This window comes from Scyliorhinus canicula, chromosome 7 (assembly GCF_902713615.1).
Source record: "Scyliorhinus canicula chromosome 7, sScyCan1.1, whole genome shotgun sequence".
Taxonomy (NCBI): Eukaryota; Metazoa; Chordata; class Chondrichthyes; order Carcharhiniformes; family Scyliorhinidae; genus Scyliorhinus; species Scyliorhinus canicula.
Genome location: NC_052152.1, coordinates 9,271,092 through 9,288,291, shown reverse-complemented (window position 1 = coordinate 9,288,291; position 17,200 = coordinate 9,271,092). Strand labels below are relative to the sequence as shown.

General features: G+C 49.4%; 1 protein-coding gene across 4 annotated transcripts in view; it reads left to right on the top strand.

Moving 5' to 3' along the window:
• The window catches only part of nrip1a (nuclear receptor interacting protein 1a), a 115,982-nt gene extending 99,649 nt beyond the window's left edge, over positions 1 to 16,333 (top strand). For all 4 annotated transcript variants that reach the window (XM_038801368.1, XM_038801369.1, XM_038801371.1 and 1 more), the window contains one exon: positions 9,163 to 16,333. In XM_038801368.1, the coding sequence (XP_038657296.1) occupies positions 9,588 to 13,334 (3,747 nt within the window). In that variant the 5' untranslated portion in view covers positions 9,163 to 9,587 and the 3' untranslated portion in view covers positions 13,335 to 16,333. The remainder of the gene's footprint in view (positions 1 to 9,162) is intronic.
• The last annotated feature ends 867 nt before the right edge of the window (positions 16,334 to 17,200 follow it).

The following is a 17,200-nucleotide window of genomic DNA, read 5'->3' as shown; positions in this document are numbered from 1 at the left end:
CCCGGAGTGCAGGCCTGGCCTCTCCACAGGTGAGGCCCACACCCACTCATGTGGAAGCTGATGCACTGTTGCTTCACAGCGCCAGGGTCCCAGGTTCGATTCCCGGCTTGGGTCACTGTCTGTGCGGAGTCTGCACGTTATCTCCGCGTCTGCGTGGGTTTCCTCCGGGTGCTCCGGTTTCCTCCCGCAAGTCCCGAAAGAGGTGCTGTTAGGTGAATTGGACATTCTGAATTCTCCCTCGGTGTACCCGAACAGGCGCCGGAATGTGGCGACTAGGGCCTTTTCATAGTGACTTCATTGCAGTGTTAATGTAAGCTGACTTGTGACAATAATCAAGATTATTATTATCATTCAGCCTACCCTCCTTCACTGTCACATCTCGTGCTAGCTTGGTGTGAACGGGAGCTCTTGTCTCTGGTTCTGCCATTTGACCTGTACAGGTCACGCAGAAGCTTTGCTCTTTACAACTCAATGAGGAAACTCTCAGCGACGCCCCTCACGGAATTTTGGTTGGCTTGAAGGGTTCCCTCCGCTGCTGAATTTCATTCCTTCTCTGAGATGGTTGTCACTTTCACAGGAAGGGTTTAATGCAAATCACCTTCCCTTTGAAATCCTTCTCACTTCCCCCTTTCCCCACTCACATCCTTTCTTTCCAACATTTTCACTGCTTCACATCAATGTGATTCACAGTTCCAACTACCTTTTTTGACAAGAGACACTCTTGTGCATCCTCGAGTGATGACCCACCAAACGTCACTCTGGCTTCATCACCTGGTGAGGTCCTATTATCAAGTGCAGGCAGGTATCAAGTGGAAGGCAGTTACAGGGAGGAGGACAGCTCTGTTGTATCGATAGTTCTCTTTGTAAAATATATTTTAATAAATTCATTCATGGGATATGAGTGTCACTGGCAAGATCATCTTTTATTGCCCATCCCTAATTGCTCCTTAGTAAATGCTGGTGAATCACCTTCATGTCGTCCAGAAGATACTAGTACACCCACAGTACCATTAGGGAGGGAGCTCCAAGATCTTACAATCAATAGAATTCCTACAGTGCAGAAGGAGGCCACTTGGCCCATCGAGTCTGCACTGACCCTCTGAAAGAGCACCCTACCGAGGCCCACTCCCCTGCCCTATCCCCGCTACCTCACCTAATCTGCACATCTTTGGACTGTGTGAGGAAACCGGAGCACCCGGAGGAACCCCATGCAGACACGGGGAGAACATGCAGACTCCACACAGACAGTCATGCAAGGCCAGAATTGAACCTGGGTTCCTGGCACTGTGAGGCAACAGTGCTTACCACTCTGCCACCGTGTCGCCCAGTGACAGTGAAGGAACGGTGATATATTTGCAAGTCAGGATGGTGAGTGACACGGAGAGGAACTCTCAGTTGATGGTGTTCCCATATATCTGCTGCCCTTGCCCTTCTAGATGGCAGTGGTCACAGGTTCGGAAGGTGCTGTCAAAGGAGACTTAATGAGTTGCTGCAGTGCATCTTGTAATCGATACACATACGGCTGCCATTGTTTGCTGCTAGGTGGAGGGAGTGAATGTTTAGGGATGGGGTACCCATCAAGTGGACTACCTTGTCCTAGATAGTCTTAAGCTTCTTGAGTGTTGTGGGAGCTGCACTCATCCAGGCAAATGGAGAGTATACCATCACACTCCTGACTTGTGCCTTGTAGATGGTGGACAGGCTTTGGAGAGTCAGGAGGTGAGTTAGAATTCCCAAATAGTGGCCTACTCTTGTCGCCCCAGTGTTAATATGGTAACTACACAGTTAAACTTCAGTCACTGGAAGTTGGAAAAGACCTGCAGCCCAATGGCAATCCCACTGCCACTTTATCCTGAAGAGCAAACAAACACAAACAAAGATCGAGAGCAAGACAGAGACAGAGTGAGACCGACACAGTGACAATGACAGAGAGAAAGAGAGAGAGCTCTGTCACAGCCCAGAATGCATTTTTATTCATAGTGACTCTGTACAGTTACACCGTTTATTCAGAGTAAGGGTCACTCACTGTATAACTGTACAGAGTCATTGTTTATTCAGGGTAAGGGTCACTCACTATGTAACTGTACAGAGTCACTGTTTATTCAGAGTAAGGGTCACTCACTGTGTAACTGTACAGAGTCACTGTTTATTCAGGGTGAGAGTCCCTCACTGTGTAACTGTACAGAGTCACTGTTTATTCAGGGTGAGAGTCCCTCACTGTGTAACTGTACAAAGTCAATGTTTATTCATGGTGAGGGTCACTCACTGTGTAACTGTACAGAGTCAGTGTTTATTCAGAGTAAGGGTCACTTACTGTGTAACTGTACAGAGTCACTGTTTATTCAGAGTAAGGGTCACTCACTGTGTAACTGTACAGAATCAGTGTTTATTCAGGGTGAGGGTCACTCACTGTGTAACTGTACAGAGTCAGTGTTTATTCAGAGTAAGGGTCACTCACTGTGTAACTGTAGAGTCAGTTTTTATTCAGGGTGAGGATCACTCACTGTGTAACTGTACAGAGCCACTGTTTATTCAGCAGGGTGAGGATGACTTACTGTGTAACTGTACAGAGTCAGTGTTTATTCAGGGTAAGGGTCTCTCGCTGTGTAACTGTACAGAGTCACTGTTTATTCAGGGTAAGGGTCACTCACTGTGTAACTGTAGAGTCAATGTTTATTCAGGGTAAGGGTCACTCACTGTGTAACTGGACAGAACAAAGTCTTACAACACCAGGTTAAAGACCAACAGGTTTGTTTCAAATCACCAGCTTTCAGAGCACTGCTCCTTCCTCGGATGAATGAAGAGGTACTTCTTACTATACTCACCCAAGTCCAACGCCAGCATGTACATATCATAACTGTACAGAGTCAGTGTTTATTCAGAGTGAGGATCACTCACTGTGTAACTGTACAGAGTCAGTGTTCATTCAGATGAAGGGTTTCCCGCTGGAACTGTACTGAACCAAGTCTCACCAACATAATGTGATAATTGAGCTGATTTTTCGCTAGCGAGGATAGTTGTAGAATTAACATCTGTAATTCCCTGCCTTTCTTTACAATGTTGCCAGGGGATATTTTCCATTTATCCTGCGAGGGAAGACATGCTCTCAATTTAATATTTCATCCAAACGATGGTGGCTCTGACAGTGTAACACTCCACCAGCAGTGTACTGGAGTACTAGCCTGGACTCCTCGCTCACGTCTGTGGATTGGTGAATCATCCCATCAGCTCAGAATTAGAATCGAAGCTAATCCTTTTCTTTAATGTGCTTCGTGACAGGCTGGTGGGAGCAGATTTACATCAATATGTTAGAGGGAGCTATGGAGGAAAAGCAGGGTGGATGGGGATAATAGGGCTGGCAGTAGCAGGATGGATCGAATGGCCTTCTTCTGTGCTGTAAGGATTTCTGTTTCGTGCCAGCTTCCTCGTATCGAGGTCACCAGCCTCGGTGAAGTGCCCTCATTTCTTCCTTCGTAAACCACAACGCTTGTTTTTGAGGTTGACACTGTGTGGGCGTCATCTTGCCTTCAAGCTCGCTAACATCTCCTTTTGCATCTGCTGATGGTACCTTTGCCCTTGCTTCCCTTGTAATATTTTTTGCCCATTTTATAACTTTAAAACATTGTTCAATATTGCATTGCCCCCCCCCCCCCCCCCCCCCCCCCGCCCCTCCAACCCCATCCACTGTGATCCCCCCCCTCACTCGTATTTACCCTCTGCACCATGTCTGGGGAGGCTCGGTTGGGCATCGCTCTTGCCTCCAGGCAGATTGTGCCCACTCCAGGGGTCTGAACACACAATGCATCTCCTGACACTCCAGTGCAGTACTGCCCAAGTGCTGCATTGCCAAGCGGGATGCTGAAATCATGTTTGTCTGCCCTCCCAGGTGGATGTTGAAGATCCCGCACCATCATTTCAACAAAAAGTGGGAGATTTCTCCCCGGTGTCCTGACCGATATTCAACCCCCAAACCAGATATCAGTGAAAAAACAGATACAGTCATTGTCACATTGCACAGCGGGATCGAACTCTGTTTCCCTACATCATAAAAGTGCCTCCTCCTCCTTCAGGCCCTCTGCCCCAAGAGAGTGTTGGCACCCATGTTCTTGTTTTAGATTGGCAAAGCACTCCAGTGGTCTGCCTTCGGTTCCCGCTGTATGGCTAACCAGGGAACTCTCCCATTCTTACCGCCTGCCGCCAGGGGTTTTTGGCAGGTTTGCAGCCCGATAATCAACCTGATTGGTCGTGCCATGAACCCACCTCTCTGGGCCGTCATGTCCTGGGGGTAGGAGCCGAAACCCGGAGCTTCAGGCTCCGAGGCGTTGGCAACCCGTCAGACGTTGGCAGTCTGGTGCTTTGTGGCGCTCTGGGATGTAAAGGCGCTACATAAATGCAAACTCTTTTTCCCCGCCTCTCGACACCTGCAGGGGAGAAAGATGAAATAAAAGGCCATCCTTTTGGTCGTGCTTGACTTTTAAAAAACAAAAAAGAATTGGAGGTCACCGGAGAGTTTTCTGCTGATTTATTGTCTGCCTTTGGTCTGGAGAAAATAATCGGACAAATCAAAGGAAGATGTGGCGATTGCAGATTAATGAATCTCCTTCATCACTTGTGTGAGTTGCTGCCAGGTTTCAGTACTATATATGTATATATATATATATATCTGCAGAAGGCAGTTTCCTACTGCTGTGTGTGACAGCACCAAAGCTGAGAGTTGGTTGTGACTCGCGAATCGTTCCTTTGCGCTCTTGTGCATTTGGTGTCACAAGGCTGAGAATGGAGGGCACGCGAGTGATTTCTCTCCAGCCTGAGTCACAGTCCTGGGACGCATTCCGCTTCATCACCGCATTTCAAACCCAGTCGTAAGATTGAGCCGGCAGAGTAAGTAAAACAAACAAGAAAAAAATCTATTTCTTTAAAAACTCCGACCTTCCTTTGCTTTGTGACTTTAAGAAAAGGCCTCGGGAGCAATTTCCATCCTGTTGTGTGTTTTTTAAAACAAATCTATGTTTGCTTCACTGCCTGATGTTTTGCCTGTTCCTTTTCTGATTTTGTGAGTTTAGTGAGCGAGATTACTGATGATCCTTAAAGACTCTTTTTCAGCACAGAAGGGGACCATTCTGCCCATGTTTCAGCTTATTGAGATGCGCTGTCCAGGCAGTCCCATTCCCCTGGCTCTTTTCCCGCTATCCCATCTTCCTTTTCCAGTATTTTTCCAGCTCCCTTTGACAAGTTATAGAACGAAGAGAACAAAGAAAAGTACTGCACAGGAACAGGCCCTTCGGCCCTCCAAGCCTGTGCCGACCATGCTGTCCGTCTAAACTAAAATCTTCTACACTTCCGGGGTCCGTATCCCTCTATTCCCAACCTATTCATGTATTTGTCAAGATGCCCTTTAAATGTCACTATCGTCCCTGCTTCCACCACCTCCTCCGGCAGCGAGTTCCAGGCACCCACTACCCTCGTACATCTCCTCTAAACCTTGCCCCTCGCACCTTAAACCTATGCCCCCTAGTAATTGACCCCTCTACCCTGGGAAAAAGCCTCTGACTATCCTCTCTGACTATGCCCCTCATAATTTTGTAGACCTCTATCAGGTCACCCGTCAACCTCCGTCGTTCCAGTGAGAACAAAACAAATTTATTCAACCTCTCCTCATAGCCAGTGCCCTCCATACCAGGCAACATCCTGGTAAATCTCTTCTGCACCCTCTCTAAAGCCTCCATATCCTTCTGGTAGTGTGGCGACCAGAATTGAACACTATACTCCAAATGTGGCCTAACTAAGGTTCTATACAGCTGCAACATGACTTGCCAATTTTTATACTCAATGCCCCGGCCAATGAAGGCAAGCATGCCGTATGCCTTCTTGACTACCTTCTCCACCTGTGTTGCCCCTTTCAGTGACCTGTGGACCTGTACACCAAGATCTCTCTGACTGTCAATACTCTTGAGGGTTCTACCATTCACTGTATATTCCCTACCTGTATTAGACCTTCCAAAATGCATTAGCTCACATTTGTCCGGATTAAACTCCATCTGCCATCTCTCCGCCCAAATCTCCAAACGTTAGTGAGACCTGACCTCCCCTTCACAAAACCGTGCTGCCTCTCGCTAACACAAGGTGAATCGGCTTCCACCACCCTTTCAGGCAGCGCTTTCCAGACCGCAAGTAAATTCTCCTCGTCTCGGCACTGGCTCGTTGTCCATTTATCATAAGTCTGCCATTTCTGTCGCACATCTGATGACCTCGGGACATCCGAAGGCCTTTTACCAACGAAGTACAGTAGAAATCCAGACATGATTCTAGCGGAGCGAATTTGGAAACAGCCAAGCCGCGCTAACAGCTGAGTGCAAGTGTCCAGATCTGTTGTGTAGGGGTGTGGATTGAGGGATAAACCAGTCCTGGATACTGGTGCGGACACCTCTGCTGTCCTTTGCCCCCTCAGGTGCCATAATTTCAGACAGGGATTTGGCTAAAACACCTTGCCCAAAAAGACAGAACTTCCGGCAGTGTAGCTGCCCCTCAGTGCTCCATCGGGCATGTCGGCCAAGCTTTTTATAATCAACTCTCTGGGGTGGGACTTGACCCCCCATGAGCTTCTGACTTGGAAGTGAGAGTACCAACCACATTGAGGTATATCTGACATCCTGTGGGCAATAGCAGTTAGACAAGAGCCTGGGGCCTGGCCGCGCTGAGAGGGTAAATTGAGCAGGCGGACGCCTCCCCCAAGTACTAAACATCCATTGGCTCACTGACAGAGGGGTGGTGTTGTGGAGGAGACAGGTGGATGCGAGGGAGCATGAAAGGTGTGATGCCAGTGGCTTGAATGAGGTTTCACAGCTGAAGCTGCTCACTTGGACTAGCTGGTAGCGCTGAGAAATCGCAAACGCAGCGTAGCCACCATCCTGAGGATGAATGTGTTGACCTTCTTTGGAAATGAAGTTCGTTCCTGTGTTTGCCATTGGGATGGTCGGGGGCAAATCTCTGAACAGCCTCGGGTCACAATGCTGAGTGCACGGGAAGAGCAGAACGGGAAAGATCAGATTCTCTCCCCCTCAACGTGTTGTAATGCTGTGAGAGAAAACTCAGACCTACTTCCCTGCGTTGAGTCTACACGGTGTCCAAAGCACCTTTGCTGGGGTTTAGTGCTGCATTCTTGCCATTCTGGGCAGGAGGGTGACAAGGAGTAACAGCAAAACCTTTTATCTTGCGGTGGTTTCTGTTTGAGAACACTATCAGGTTGCTGTCTTTGTTGATTTATGAGCTTGTGGTATATTGCAGTTTGTTGCCTGCAGCGACATGCATAGTTTCTTACTCTATAGAAGTGAGGACCTGAGATTCATGGTTCAATCTTCTTGCACTGGGTGGGTATCAGTGACTCACTGTATCCACAATTTTGCCTGAGCCTTTCGTTGAGGGAAACGTCTCGCGCTGCTACGATTGGCCTCAGGGATTGTGTCATTACAGGGCGAATATAGGCGTTCACTGATGGGGAGCCAATGGGACTAAAAGGTCCCTGAAGAACTGTTTTGTTCTGGGGTTGGGCTAGTGGCAAATATGCCACTGTACAGGGAATGGACAGGGAGTCCCTGGTGGGTGTCACAGGTAGTGTCAATGGGAGGGTGCATCAACGAGAGGATATTGGGTTGTATCAGCAGGGGGAGTGTGTCCATGCAGGAGGACGACAAAGAGTGCTTCTCTATTTGCTACGACGTCCCGCAAAAATTCATTTTAGCAGCATTTAGGTTCTGAGATCTTGTATAATTAATGATATCCTAAACAGTGGTCAATAATTTACTCTGAGATTCTCCTGATTGATCACTGTAACATAATATCCTATAATACGGGGTCTCCACCAACCTGCTTCCCAAGTTCAGAGATGTTCGGAACTAAGCTGTGCTTGGTCTCGGAGTGATTGGCACTTTGAAACATGCTTGATGAACTGGATCATCTGGACTTTGTATTCACCAGCCTAATAGGCTTGAAATCTTCTTCATGTGTAGACTGATCCTGTGAGTGCATTCAGCCTGCAGCACATTGCTGCCCTTCATCGTCACTGGCACAAGAGAGGATAAAGGACAGTTAGTGTGGGAAATGGAAAAAAAAACAGCAGCTTGAGAAATTGGTCTTTTGCACTTGGAGCTTAAAGCAGGACTCTTGGGGCAAAGTAAGAATTCCTCTGAGCTGCAGATATCCTGGGGACGGTGCAGAGAGAGCTTTACTCTGTATCTAACCCCGTGCTGTATCTGTTCTGGGAGTGTTTGATGGGGACAGTGTAGAGGGAGCTTTACTCTGTATCTAACCCTGTGCTGTACCTGTCCTGGGAGTGTTTGATGGGGACAGTGTAGAGGGAGCTTTCCTCTGGATCTAACCTCGTGCTATACCTGTCCTGGGAGTGTTTGATGGGGACAGTGTAGAGGGAGCTTTACTCTGTATCTAACCCCATGCTGTACCTGTCCTGGGAGTGTTTGATGGGGACAGTGTAGAGGGAGCTTTACTCTGTATCTAACCCCGTGCTGTACCTGTCCTGGGAGTGTTTGATGGGGACAGTGTAGAGGGAGCTTTCCTCTGGATCTAACCTCGTGCTGTACCTGTCCTGGGAGTATTTGATGGGGACAGTGCAGAGGGAGCTTTACTCTGGATCTAACTCCGTGCTGTACCTGTCCTGGGAGTGTTTGATGGGGACAGTGCAGAGGGAGCTTTACTTTGTATCTAACCCCATGCTGTACCTGTCCTGGGAGTGTTTGATGGGGACAGTGCAGAGGGACGTTTACTCTGTATCTAACCCTGTGCTGTACCTGTCCTGGGAGTGTTTGATGGGGACAGTGTAGAGGGAGCTTTACTCTGTATCTAACCTCGTGCTGTTCCTGTCCTGGGAGTGTTTGATGGGGACAGTGTAGAGGGAGCTTTACTCTGTATCTAACCCCGTGCTGTACCTGTCCTGGGAGTGTCAGATAGGGACAGTGTAGAGGGAGCTTTACTCTGTATCTAACCCCGAGCTGTACCTGTCCTGTGAATGTCTGATATTGGAATTGGAAAACATTGCACTCTGCTGTGCTAGCCTCCCTCCCAGTGACAAGACCATTGTTAATGTGAGAAAAACAATCTAATTGGTTTAAATGAGCCATATCTCACTCTCGTTTTTCTTTTATTTTCCAGGTTCAGTCCCTCCTTACCTCGGAGAGCAGCTGTTGGGAAAAGCAGAAGTGACCTGACTCACCAGGATCCCAGATGTTCCAGGAAGGGCCGCAGATGGGAATCTCATTTCTTTCCTGGCTTTGGTGCTTGGCTTTTCAACATTTGGGATACATTGGGCGGCAAGCAATGGGTTCTCATAATCTCTAATTGGTCAAGCGTGAAGCAACGGTTACAACGTCTCCTCGGAGGTCGGACCTTTACCCCGTATCTTTTCCTGGGAATGGCCCTAGAAATTTCTGCCTCTCTGCCAGATACAAATGCATCGTTAGTAGAAATGGATCCTGAATACAATCCAGCTCGTGAATAAATGGACACGTAATTCTGGAACAAGATTATTTTTGTTTGCCTCTTACCTTTTTTTGTGAGCTTATTTTGTTTCTTTGAACATGACCCATGGAGAGGAGCTTTGCTCTGAGATGCACCAGGATTCACTTGTGTTAACTTACCTTGAGAGTGTATTAATGCATCAAGCATCGAGGGACAGCATGGGCACGCCATCCACCAAGGGCACCTCCGACGAGGAAGGTGCGGCCTGCAAGTCCTCCACCAACCGCAGCAGCAGAGGAGGAGGAGGAGGCGGTGGTGGTGGGGGAGGAGGGCAGCGTCTTGTCGCCTCTCCCTCCTGTGAGTCTGCTGTCTCCTCCCAGCAGAGGGCTTCCAAATCTGCTTCCGCACTGAACGTGAAGAAGGCCAGGCTACTCCAAGCTGAGGCCTGGGACGGAGCTAAGAGGAGAAGGGTATGCGGACACGGGCTGCAGGTTGACGATCAGGAGGGCAGCCTGCCCAATGCCAGGCAGAGCACACTCGGCAAAACCCAGCAACAGCAGCAGCAGCAACATAGCACGTTGCTTGCCTCCTTGCTGCAATCATTCAGCTCCCGGTTGCAGAACGTGGCGTTGTCCCAGCATGGCAGTGCCCCCAGGCCAGGCCAGCTGCAGTCTTCGAGCACCCGCACATCCTCGCCGGAGGAAGATCTGAGGAGCTACGGGCTAGTGTCCAGCCACCTGAGAGCCCTTCTAAAGAACAGGGACCACAGCCGTACCAACCACCTTCCCAAGGAGGAAGAGGGCATTTACCAGAGTCCCGTCGACCATCAAAGACTTTCCAGCTCTCCCGCCGACGGGCGGACAGTTGGTGAACCCATTTCCTGCTCTGCCAGGCTGAGAGCCGTGGCCAGCATGGTGGAGAATGGGGCCTGCCCCAGCAGCTCTCCCAAACCCAGTGTTGCCTGCAGCCAGCTGGCCTTGCTGTTGTCCAGCGACACGCAGTTGCAGCAGTACACCCGCGAGCACTCGCTGGGAGCCCGGGCCGTGCCACCCTCGGCTAGCGAGCGGCTGGCTGCCATCGCCAGCCAGAAGGTGACTGTGGCCTCGCAGCCTGACCCAGCCCCGGAGCACCCATCAAAAGACAGGTATCGCCATGCCACGTCCAACGGTACCTCGATGGCATCAGAGTGCAAGAGGCAGTCAGTCCGATCGGGGAGGTTTGTGGATCACACAAAGAGCCCCTCAAGCACCTGGGAGAAGCGCAGCAGGGAGCAGAATCGGTCGTCCATGTCCCCAAACAGCAGCAGCCTCCTCATGCACCTTCTCAACACCAACAGTGGCCCTAAGTCTTCCCCCAACAATGGCACTGAGTCAGCCAATGGTCACCGCTGGGCAGGGCCCGAGAGGAGAAACTTCCCTGCCTTTGATTACGGCAATCGTGTGCCAACCTGGGATAAGCCGGTGAAGCAGGAAACCAGCTCCTTGGAGGAGGCCTACAGCAGTGACGAGAGTTCCCGCTCCAGCTGTACACCCATGGATCTATCAACCAAGCCCAGGATATGTGAACCCATCTCCCTCCAATCACGGAGCCTGGAGCAAATGACTGAATCTCTCCTTTTCAGTTGGAACCCCAAAACCCCGGGGGTTAGGAGTCCGGAGGCAAAGGAGGATTGCAATGGGTCTGAGGTGAAAAGCCACCAAAAAGTCACTCTTCTTCAATTGCTCCTCGGCCACCAAAATGGTGCCAAAGGAAACCGAACACCTGAACCCCAAATCCCAAATGTCAAGAGCGAGAGTCCCAACAGTGCAGTGACGCATGCTGAGCCTCCAGTGGCCAGCTCGGTACTCAGCCGGCGCGTCAGAGGCCTGGAAACCTTCCCACCTTCATCGTCTTCCTCCTCCTCCTCCTCATCCTGCTCCTTGTCCTCATCCTTACAAGCGGCGGAGAGATCCCCGGTGTTGAAGAGCACGCACAGCCCGCCATCTTTGGCCGGTCGGCAACCACAACTCTCACCCCTCTGCCACGCCAACGATGGTGCACATCGTATCTTTGCCCGTCGGGGGAAGCCCTCAAGCGATGGGGAGCCCTTGCAGAACCATCAGCATTTCCCGAAGCAGTTGACGCCGTTGGAACCGGCAAAGAGTCACCACTTCCTCGAGCCTCTCCTCTCCCCCGAGTCAGCCAAAGTTCACCAATTTCCCAAGCAGTTGGTCTCCATAGAGTTGGCAAAGAATAATCAGTACGTCTCGATGCAGTCACTCGGCCCTGAGAGCAGGCTTTCCAATTTCTCTTTCAGTGCGAGCAAGTTATTGCAGGACCTGGCTCACACCGGCTTCGGCAAGACCCCAGAAGCTTCCGAAGCAGACACCGAGGAGAAGAGTGTTGTCCTGGGCTCTATGGAGGCCAGGGTAGGTGAGAACTCTGGTGGCCTCCTGTTCAATAGGTCAGCCGACACACTCTGCTTCCAGCAGTCAGTACTGCTGGAGTCCAGTGGCGGACAGGCTAGGCGCCCTCTTCAGACAGGCTCAACTCCCAACACCGATCTCGAAAATCTGCTTGAAAGACGCAGCGTCCTTCAGCTCCTCTTGAGGACCCCAGAGAAGGACAAGGCCTTCATGGGGAACGTGCATGGAAGACCAGGTGACCAACAGACCTTGGCAGGTGCACAAACATCAGAGCCCCGGTGTAATGGGCAAGCCGCCAATACAGAACCCATATCCATGGTCAAAGTCAAGACTGAGCGTGTTGAGGAAGAGGTTGGTTTCTCTTCAAATGCAGGAGCATTGGAAAAAAGTGTCAATTTCCAGCTTCCAATGCCAAGCAAGGCTGAACAGAAAAACCCATCCTTTTCATTGGACAACGTGAAGCAAGAAATGACTTCCCCTCCTTTACCCTCCTCTCCAGCTCAGTCCCATTCCTCTCAGAAAGGAGGGGTCCTCAGCCAACTCCTGCAGCGAGACAACAATGCGACCTTGGGGAGTTACGCCTTCAGTCAACATCCCAGTGCCGGCAGCCTCCTTGAGGCACCGACGCCCACCTCTGGCTCCAACAGCCCCTGCAACATTCCCAAGAAGAGAAAGATTCTCCCCGCCTCCCCCACTGCCCTGGATGACTTGCCGAAGATGCTTGACCAGGGCGAGGTCCGGAACAATCATGCCGTCTCTTCCAGAGGGGCTACGAACGGACTTCCCGGTTGTCAAGGCAGTGGCAGGTTGTTGGATCTCCGGCCTGGCAACGGTTTGGAGTTTGAATCCCGAAGTAACGTGAAGGATACCCAAGGCTTTAATGTCCTAAAGCAGCTTCTCCTCTCAGAGAATGGCATCAAAGTCTTATCTCAGCACAGGATAATTCAAAATGGTGGCTCAGCCAGTGAGAGGGGGTCTCCTTGCGATCAAAAGCTGGAGGATTGTCATCCTGCCCACTTTTACAGTCAGCGAGACCTGGATGTCAGTGGAAAGGAGACCACAAGAGACTTTGGGGCCACCAGGTATCTCAACACCGTACCCTCCAGCTCATCCGCGGAAAACCCGGCGGCCGTCCGGGCAGCGTCGAACCTGGAGCGCCAAGCGCCCTACCGTGGACTGCAGACAGACTCGCCCTGGTTGACTAAGACGAACCCCATCCTCTATTACATGCTTCAGAGAGGTGGAGCGGGGGAAGGAGAAACCACCAGGAAAGAGAGGAGGACGCCGCGGCAGCGTCTCGAGCACCCCGACCGGGCGTCGCCTGACCGGCAGGTGAAGGAGGAGCCCGGCAGCGCTCTGGGTTATTTCCAAAGTCGTGACGCTCCGGCGCCACCGGACCTGAGTGAAAGCACGCGCAGAATCCTGGAGAAAGTGGTGGCGATAAAGCGGGAGCCCGATTGAGAGGAAGGAGAATGGAGAGAATGAAAGAAAACATACGTGAACGAAAGCAAGAGGACAATCTTGTCCATTCGATCAGGTCTTGTGCAATACACTCTGGATCAGCTAGATAGAAGGGCAAATGCTGCATATATAATATATATATATAAAAAAATAAGTGTATATAATATATATACCAGCGCTGACGGACAGCTTGTTGGCTAGCGTGATCCCATGTTTGGAACTTGTATCTATTGCCAGGAATGTCAAGGTATTGGGAGCCACCAATTTTTATATTGTAATTTTATATATACACACATATATGTACATCCACACATATATATGTACATATATATAAAATAAATGCAATGAGGATGGTACCATTTGGCTTTTTGCCCTGTCAAGATCTGTGCTAAAGAATGATAATCATGGAAACGTACAGCTATGTGTTCCACAAACCCCATTGGGAGCCTTGCCCCTCTCATTGAGGTCATGGCACCAGTTCATGGGTTTTTTAATGGCCCTAGCTCACCCCATTCCTTGGTTTTGTTTTGTACCCAGTGACTCTCTCTCTCTCTTTAACAAACCTGCCAGGTTCCTGTTGACACCGGTGAGCCCCTTGTGAGTTCATCCCTTGTCCTCCAATTCCACAGAACGGCAGCATGTTTAAGGAAGCGAGAAAGAATCCGGACCTCGTTTTGTTACTTGCGTTTGCACATTTTTACTCTTTTTTTTTTGTTTTCTTCCCTGCCCCCTCCTCCCCCTCCCCCTCCTTTTGCGCGTAAGACACCCACAATTCCCCTCCCGCCCTCGATATTTTCGGAGGCTCCATTGTCGCACCGATGCACGAAAACGTTTATTTATTTTGTGTGGGGCGGGGTAGATTAGGGGTTTGCATATACTCCCGTCTCCGGACGCCGATGGCCATTTTGAATTTTCCGTTTTGATGGTCCAAACGCACCAGAACTTTAAAAAGATCTATCGAGAGAAGAAAAAAAAAGTGTCATACAATGGTGCGTCAAATCAGGACTTTTGAACGAGCTGGATTTTTGTTTCATTTTTCTTACCGCGACACCGGTTATTGTTTGTCGCTAAGTATGTACGTTTCCTGTCACCAATAGTTTACTTTGCTGGAAATTTTAACTCTCCCTCTCTCATCTGTGGGGGGGGGGGGGGGAAAGTTTCAACCTTCCCCTGTATCTCTCCCCTTTGCTGTAATGTAAATTGTATGTAAAAATGTGTATATATACAGTATGCGTATGTATGGATGTTGGATGGGGGAAGATGCCTATTTTGTGTTGCATGTATCTGCATTTGCAAGTGTTAAATATTGTATAGTTATATATGCATATTTTGTCCGATCTAATGTTAAAAAACACAGAAAGTAACCCTTCTAACTTTGCGAACCGCATGGAATGATAAGCATGTGGAATCCCTATGCACAAAAAAAAAATGTGATGTGTTCATTAAAAAATGGAGAGGAGAAAAAAAGAGAATTTAATGTCTTAATAATCTAACTTTAATTACTTAATCAGTCTGTACATTGTGTGTACATTGTCTGTACCTGTGTGGCCTGTCACTGAAGAAGTGGGTAGCAGGGTATATTTTGAAAGTTATTCTGTCCTTTTTTTTAAAAAAAAATGTTTTAAGTCCCGAAATCCCATCAGTTCTCCCCCTCTCCCCGCCCTCACCACCTTTGCCATGCTGGGAATTGTTTTTGTATGTGGGTGGCCATATTTATTTATATATCTTATCTTTTAATTTAAAAGTGCAAATCTTGACAATCCATGCTTCCTGGCTGCCTGGCCCATGAACAGCCCATTTTGACCAACCAGCCAGCTTTTATGGGGGTCCGTGCTTGACATTTTAACAAAACTATTCTTTTTCTTTGTCTGAAAGCACAGTTTGAGGATTTTGAGTTGGCCTCTCATAGACTGTAGGTTCTCAGTACAGCTAGGATAACTGGTTATTGACCAAACAGCCCGTGACTGAATACGAGGCCACCCAGACATCACGTTTGGTATCGGGGCTCTCACGAGTCCCAAGAAAGCGGCAGGATTTTGGGGGCGTTGGAGCTGGGGAGACCAGCAGATGTCAGGGAGGCCAACAGGAGTGAGGCCTGTGGGAATCTGGTTACACCATCCAAGGGTCAGGGGCTTTTGAGTCAGGGAGCTTAGCGAAGGAATCAGGGCCTTGGGTTTGGGAATACGAGCAGGAGGGTGGGCTGTGGGTCCCGTGGACCAGTTGGAGTCAGGTTCGTGTCTGAGAAGAATCAAGGCTGTGGGGTGACGAGCTGGAATCAAGGCTTTGTGCCAGTGGGACCAACGGGAACCTTACAGGCCTTTAAGCCTGGGAGCCGAACAGGAGTTGGGGCGGTTAGAATTTTACATGAGAACACCTCCTCTGGGTAATCTCAAACACTCAACCCAATACCGTAGACTTTCAATGATCCCCAAGACTCCCATTGTCTTCCAGAACAATCCGTTCCATCACGATGGGATGACCAAGGTTTTGATGCAGGTGCGAGACTTCCCAAGATAGGTCATTCTTTTGTTTCCAATCCCACCTTGGTGGGATGAGGCAATTTGCCCTTTTTCTTTTTTAAGGTGTGTATTTTCTGACAATAAATGGCAGCGCTCCAGTCACGTGCTGTGGTTGACGATTCTTCCAAATGACGTTGAACTTCAAGCCGCCGACGGAATATTCCGGTTGCCAACCAGGGTGAAAGTGGAGAGCCGAGCGCCATTTTGAATTTCTGTCGATGAAAATGAATTTGGTTTTCTGTAAATATCTGGAGTTAGGGTTTGGTTTTTTTTTTGTTGAAGAAGAATGCACTGTAACCAATGGGAAATATTAGGTTTTTAAAAAAAGATAATATTTCAGTACAACTAGTATTTTGGGTTTTATTTTGGTCTTTTAGAAGATGTCGCCTGATCTAATACAAACCATGAAAACTGTACCAGTTTTTTTTGTACTCTGCAAAAAATAAATAAACTTTGGAATGTGAAGTGTGCATCCCTAAATGTGGTGCCTTTACAAAGTCTGTCTTTTCTTCCCACTTTTCCGTCGGCATTCTTGAACATAAAAGGTCAAAGGGCGAGCTTTCGCACTTCGGAGGCAGAGGAAATTGTGGCTGCGTGCCCGACAGTCGCACCTTGCCGAGGGAGTGCTGCGCTGTCAGAGGTGCCATCTTTTGGGTGAGATGCGCAGGCATCTGCCAACAGCCCTCAGCGCTGTCATTTTAGCCAAAGGGTTAATGAACCCCTGCCCAGACAAGCTGTCCTGCAGGGAAGGAAATCTGCCCTCCTTTCCTGGTCTGGCCCATAACTGATTCCACACACCCACAGCAATGGGCTGACTATTTAGCTGCCCTCCGAAATGGTCTGGCAAGCTATTTCACTTTGTATGTCCAATCTCTCTGCACACCACCCCCCCCACCCCCCCCCCCCCCCATCACCATGATGGTTTGAGGACTCTCCAATTTTCCCCGACTCCCCAACAACTTCCTCACACTCTGCCTCCCGTAAGGACTCAAGGACAGTGACTCTCACCTCACCTCTCAGGTTCAGCCCCATGTTCGGACGAAGGCTGCAATGAGGTTGGGGGGTTGAGTGGTCGTGGAGACTGATCATCACTGAGCAGGTTACTGCTGAGTAAATGGCACCACCCTCTCGACGAGACCTTTCACCACTTTGCGGATGATCGAGTGTGGACTAATTGGGTCTGATTTGTCCTGTTTTTTTTGTGGCCAGTACATATCTGCGCAATTTTCCACATCAGCAGGTAGATGAAGGTGCTGTAGCTGCACTGGAACAGCTTGGCTAGGAGCACAACCAATGCTGGAGTGCAAGTCTTCAGGACTATTGCTGGAACATTGTCAGGATCCAAAG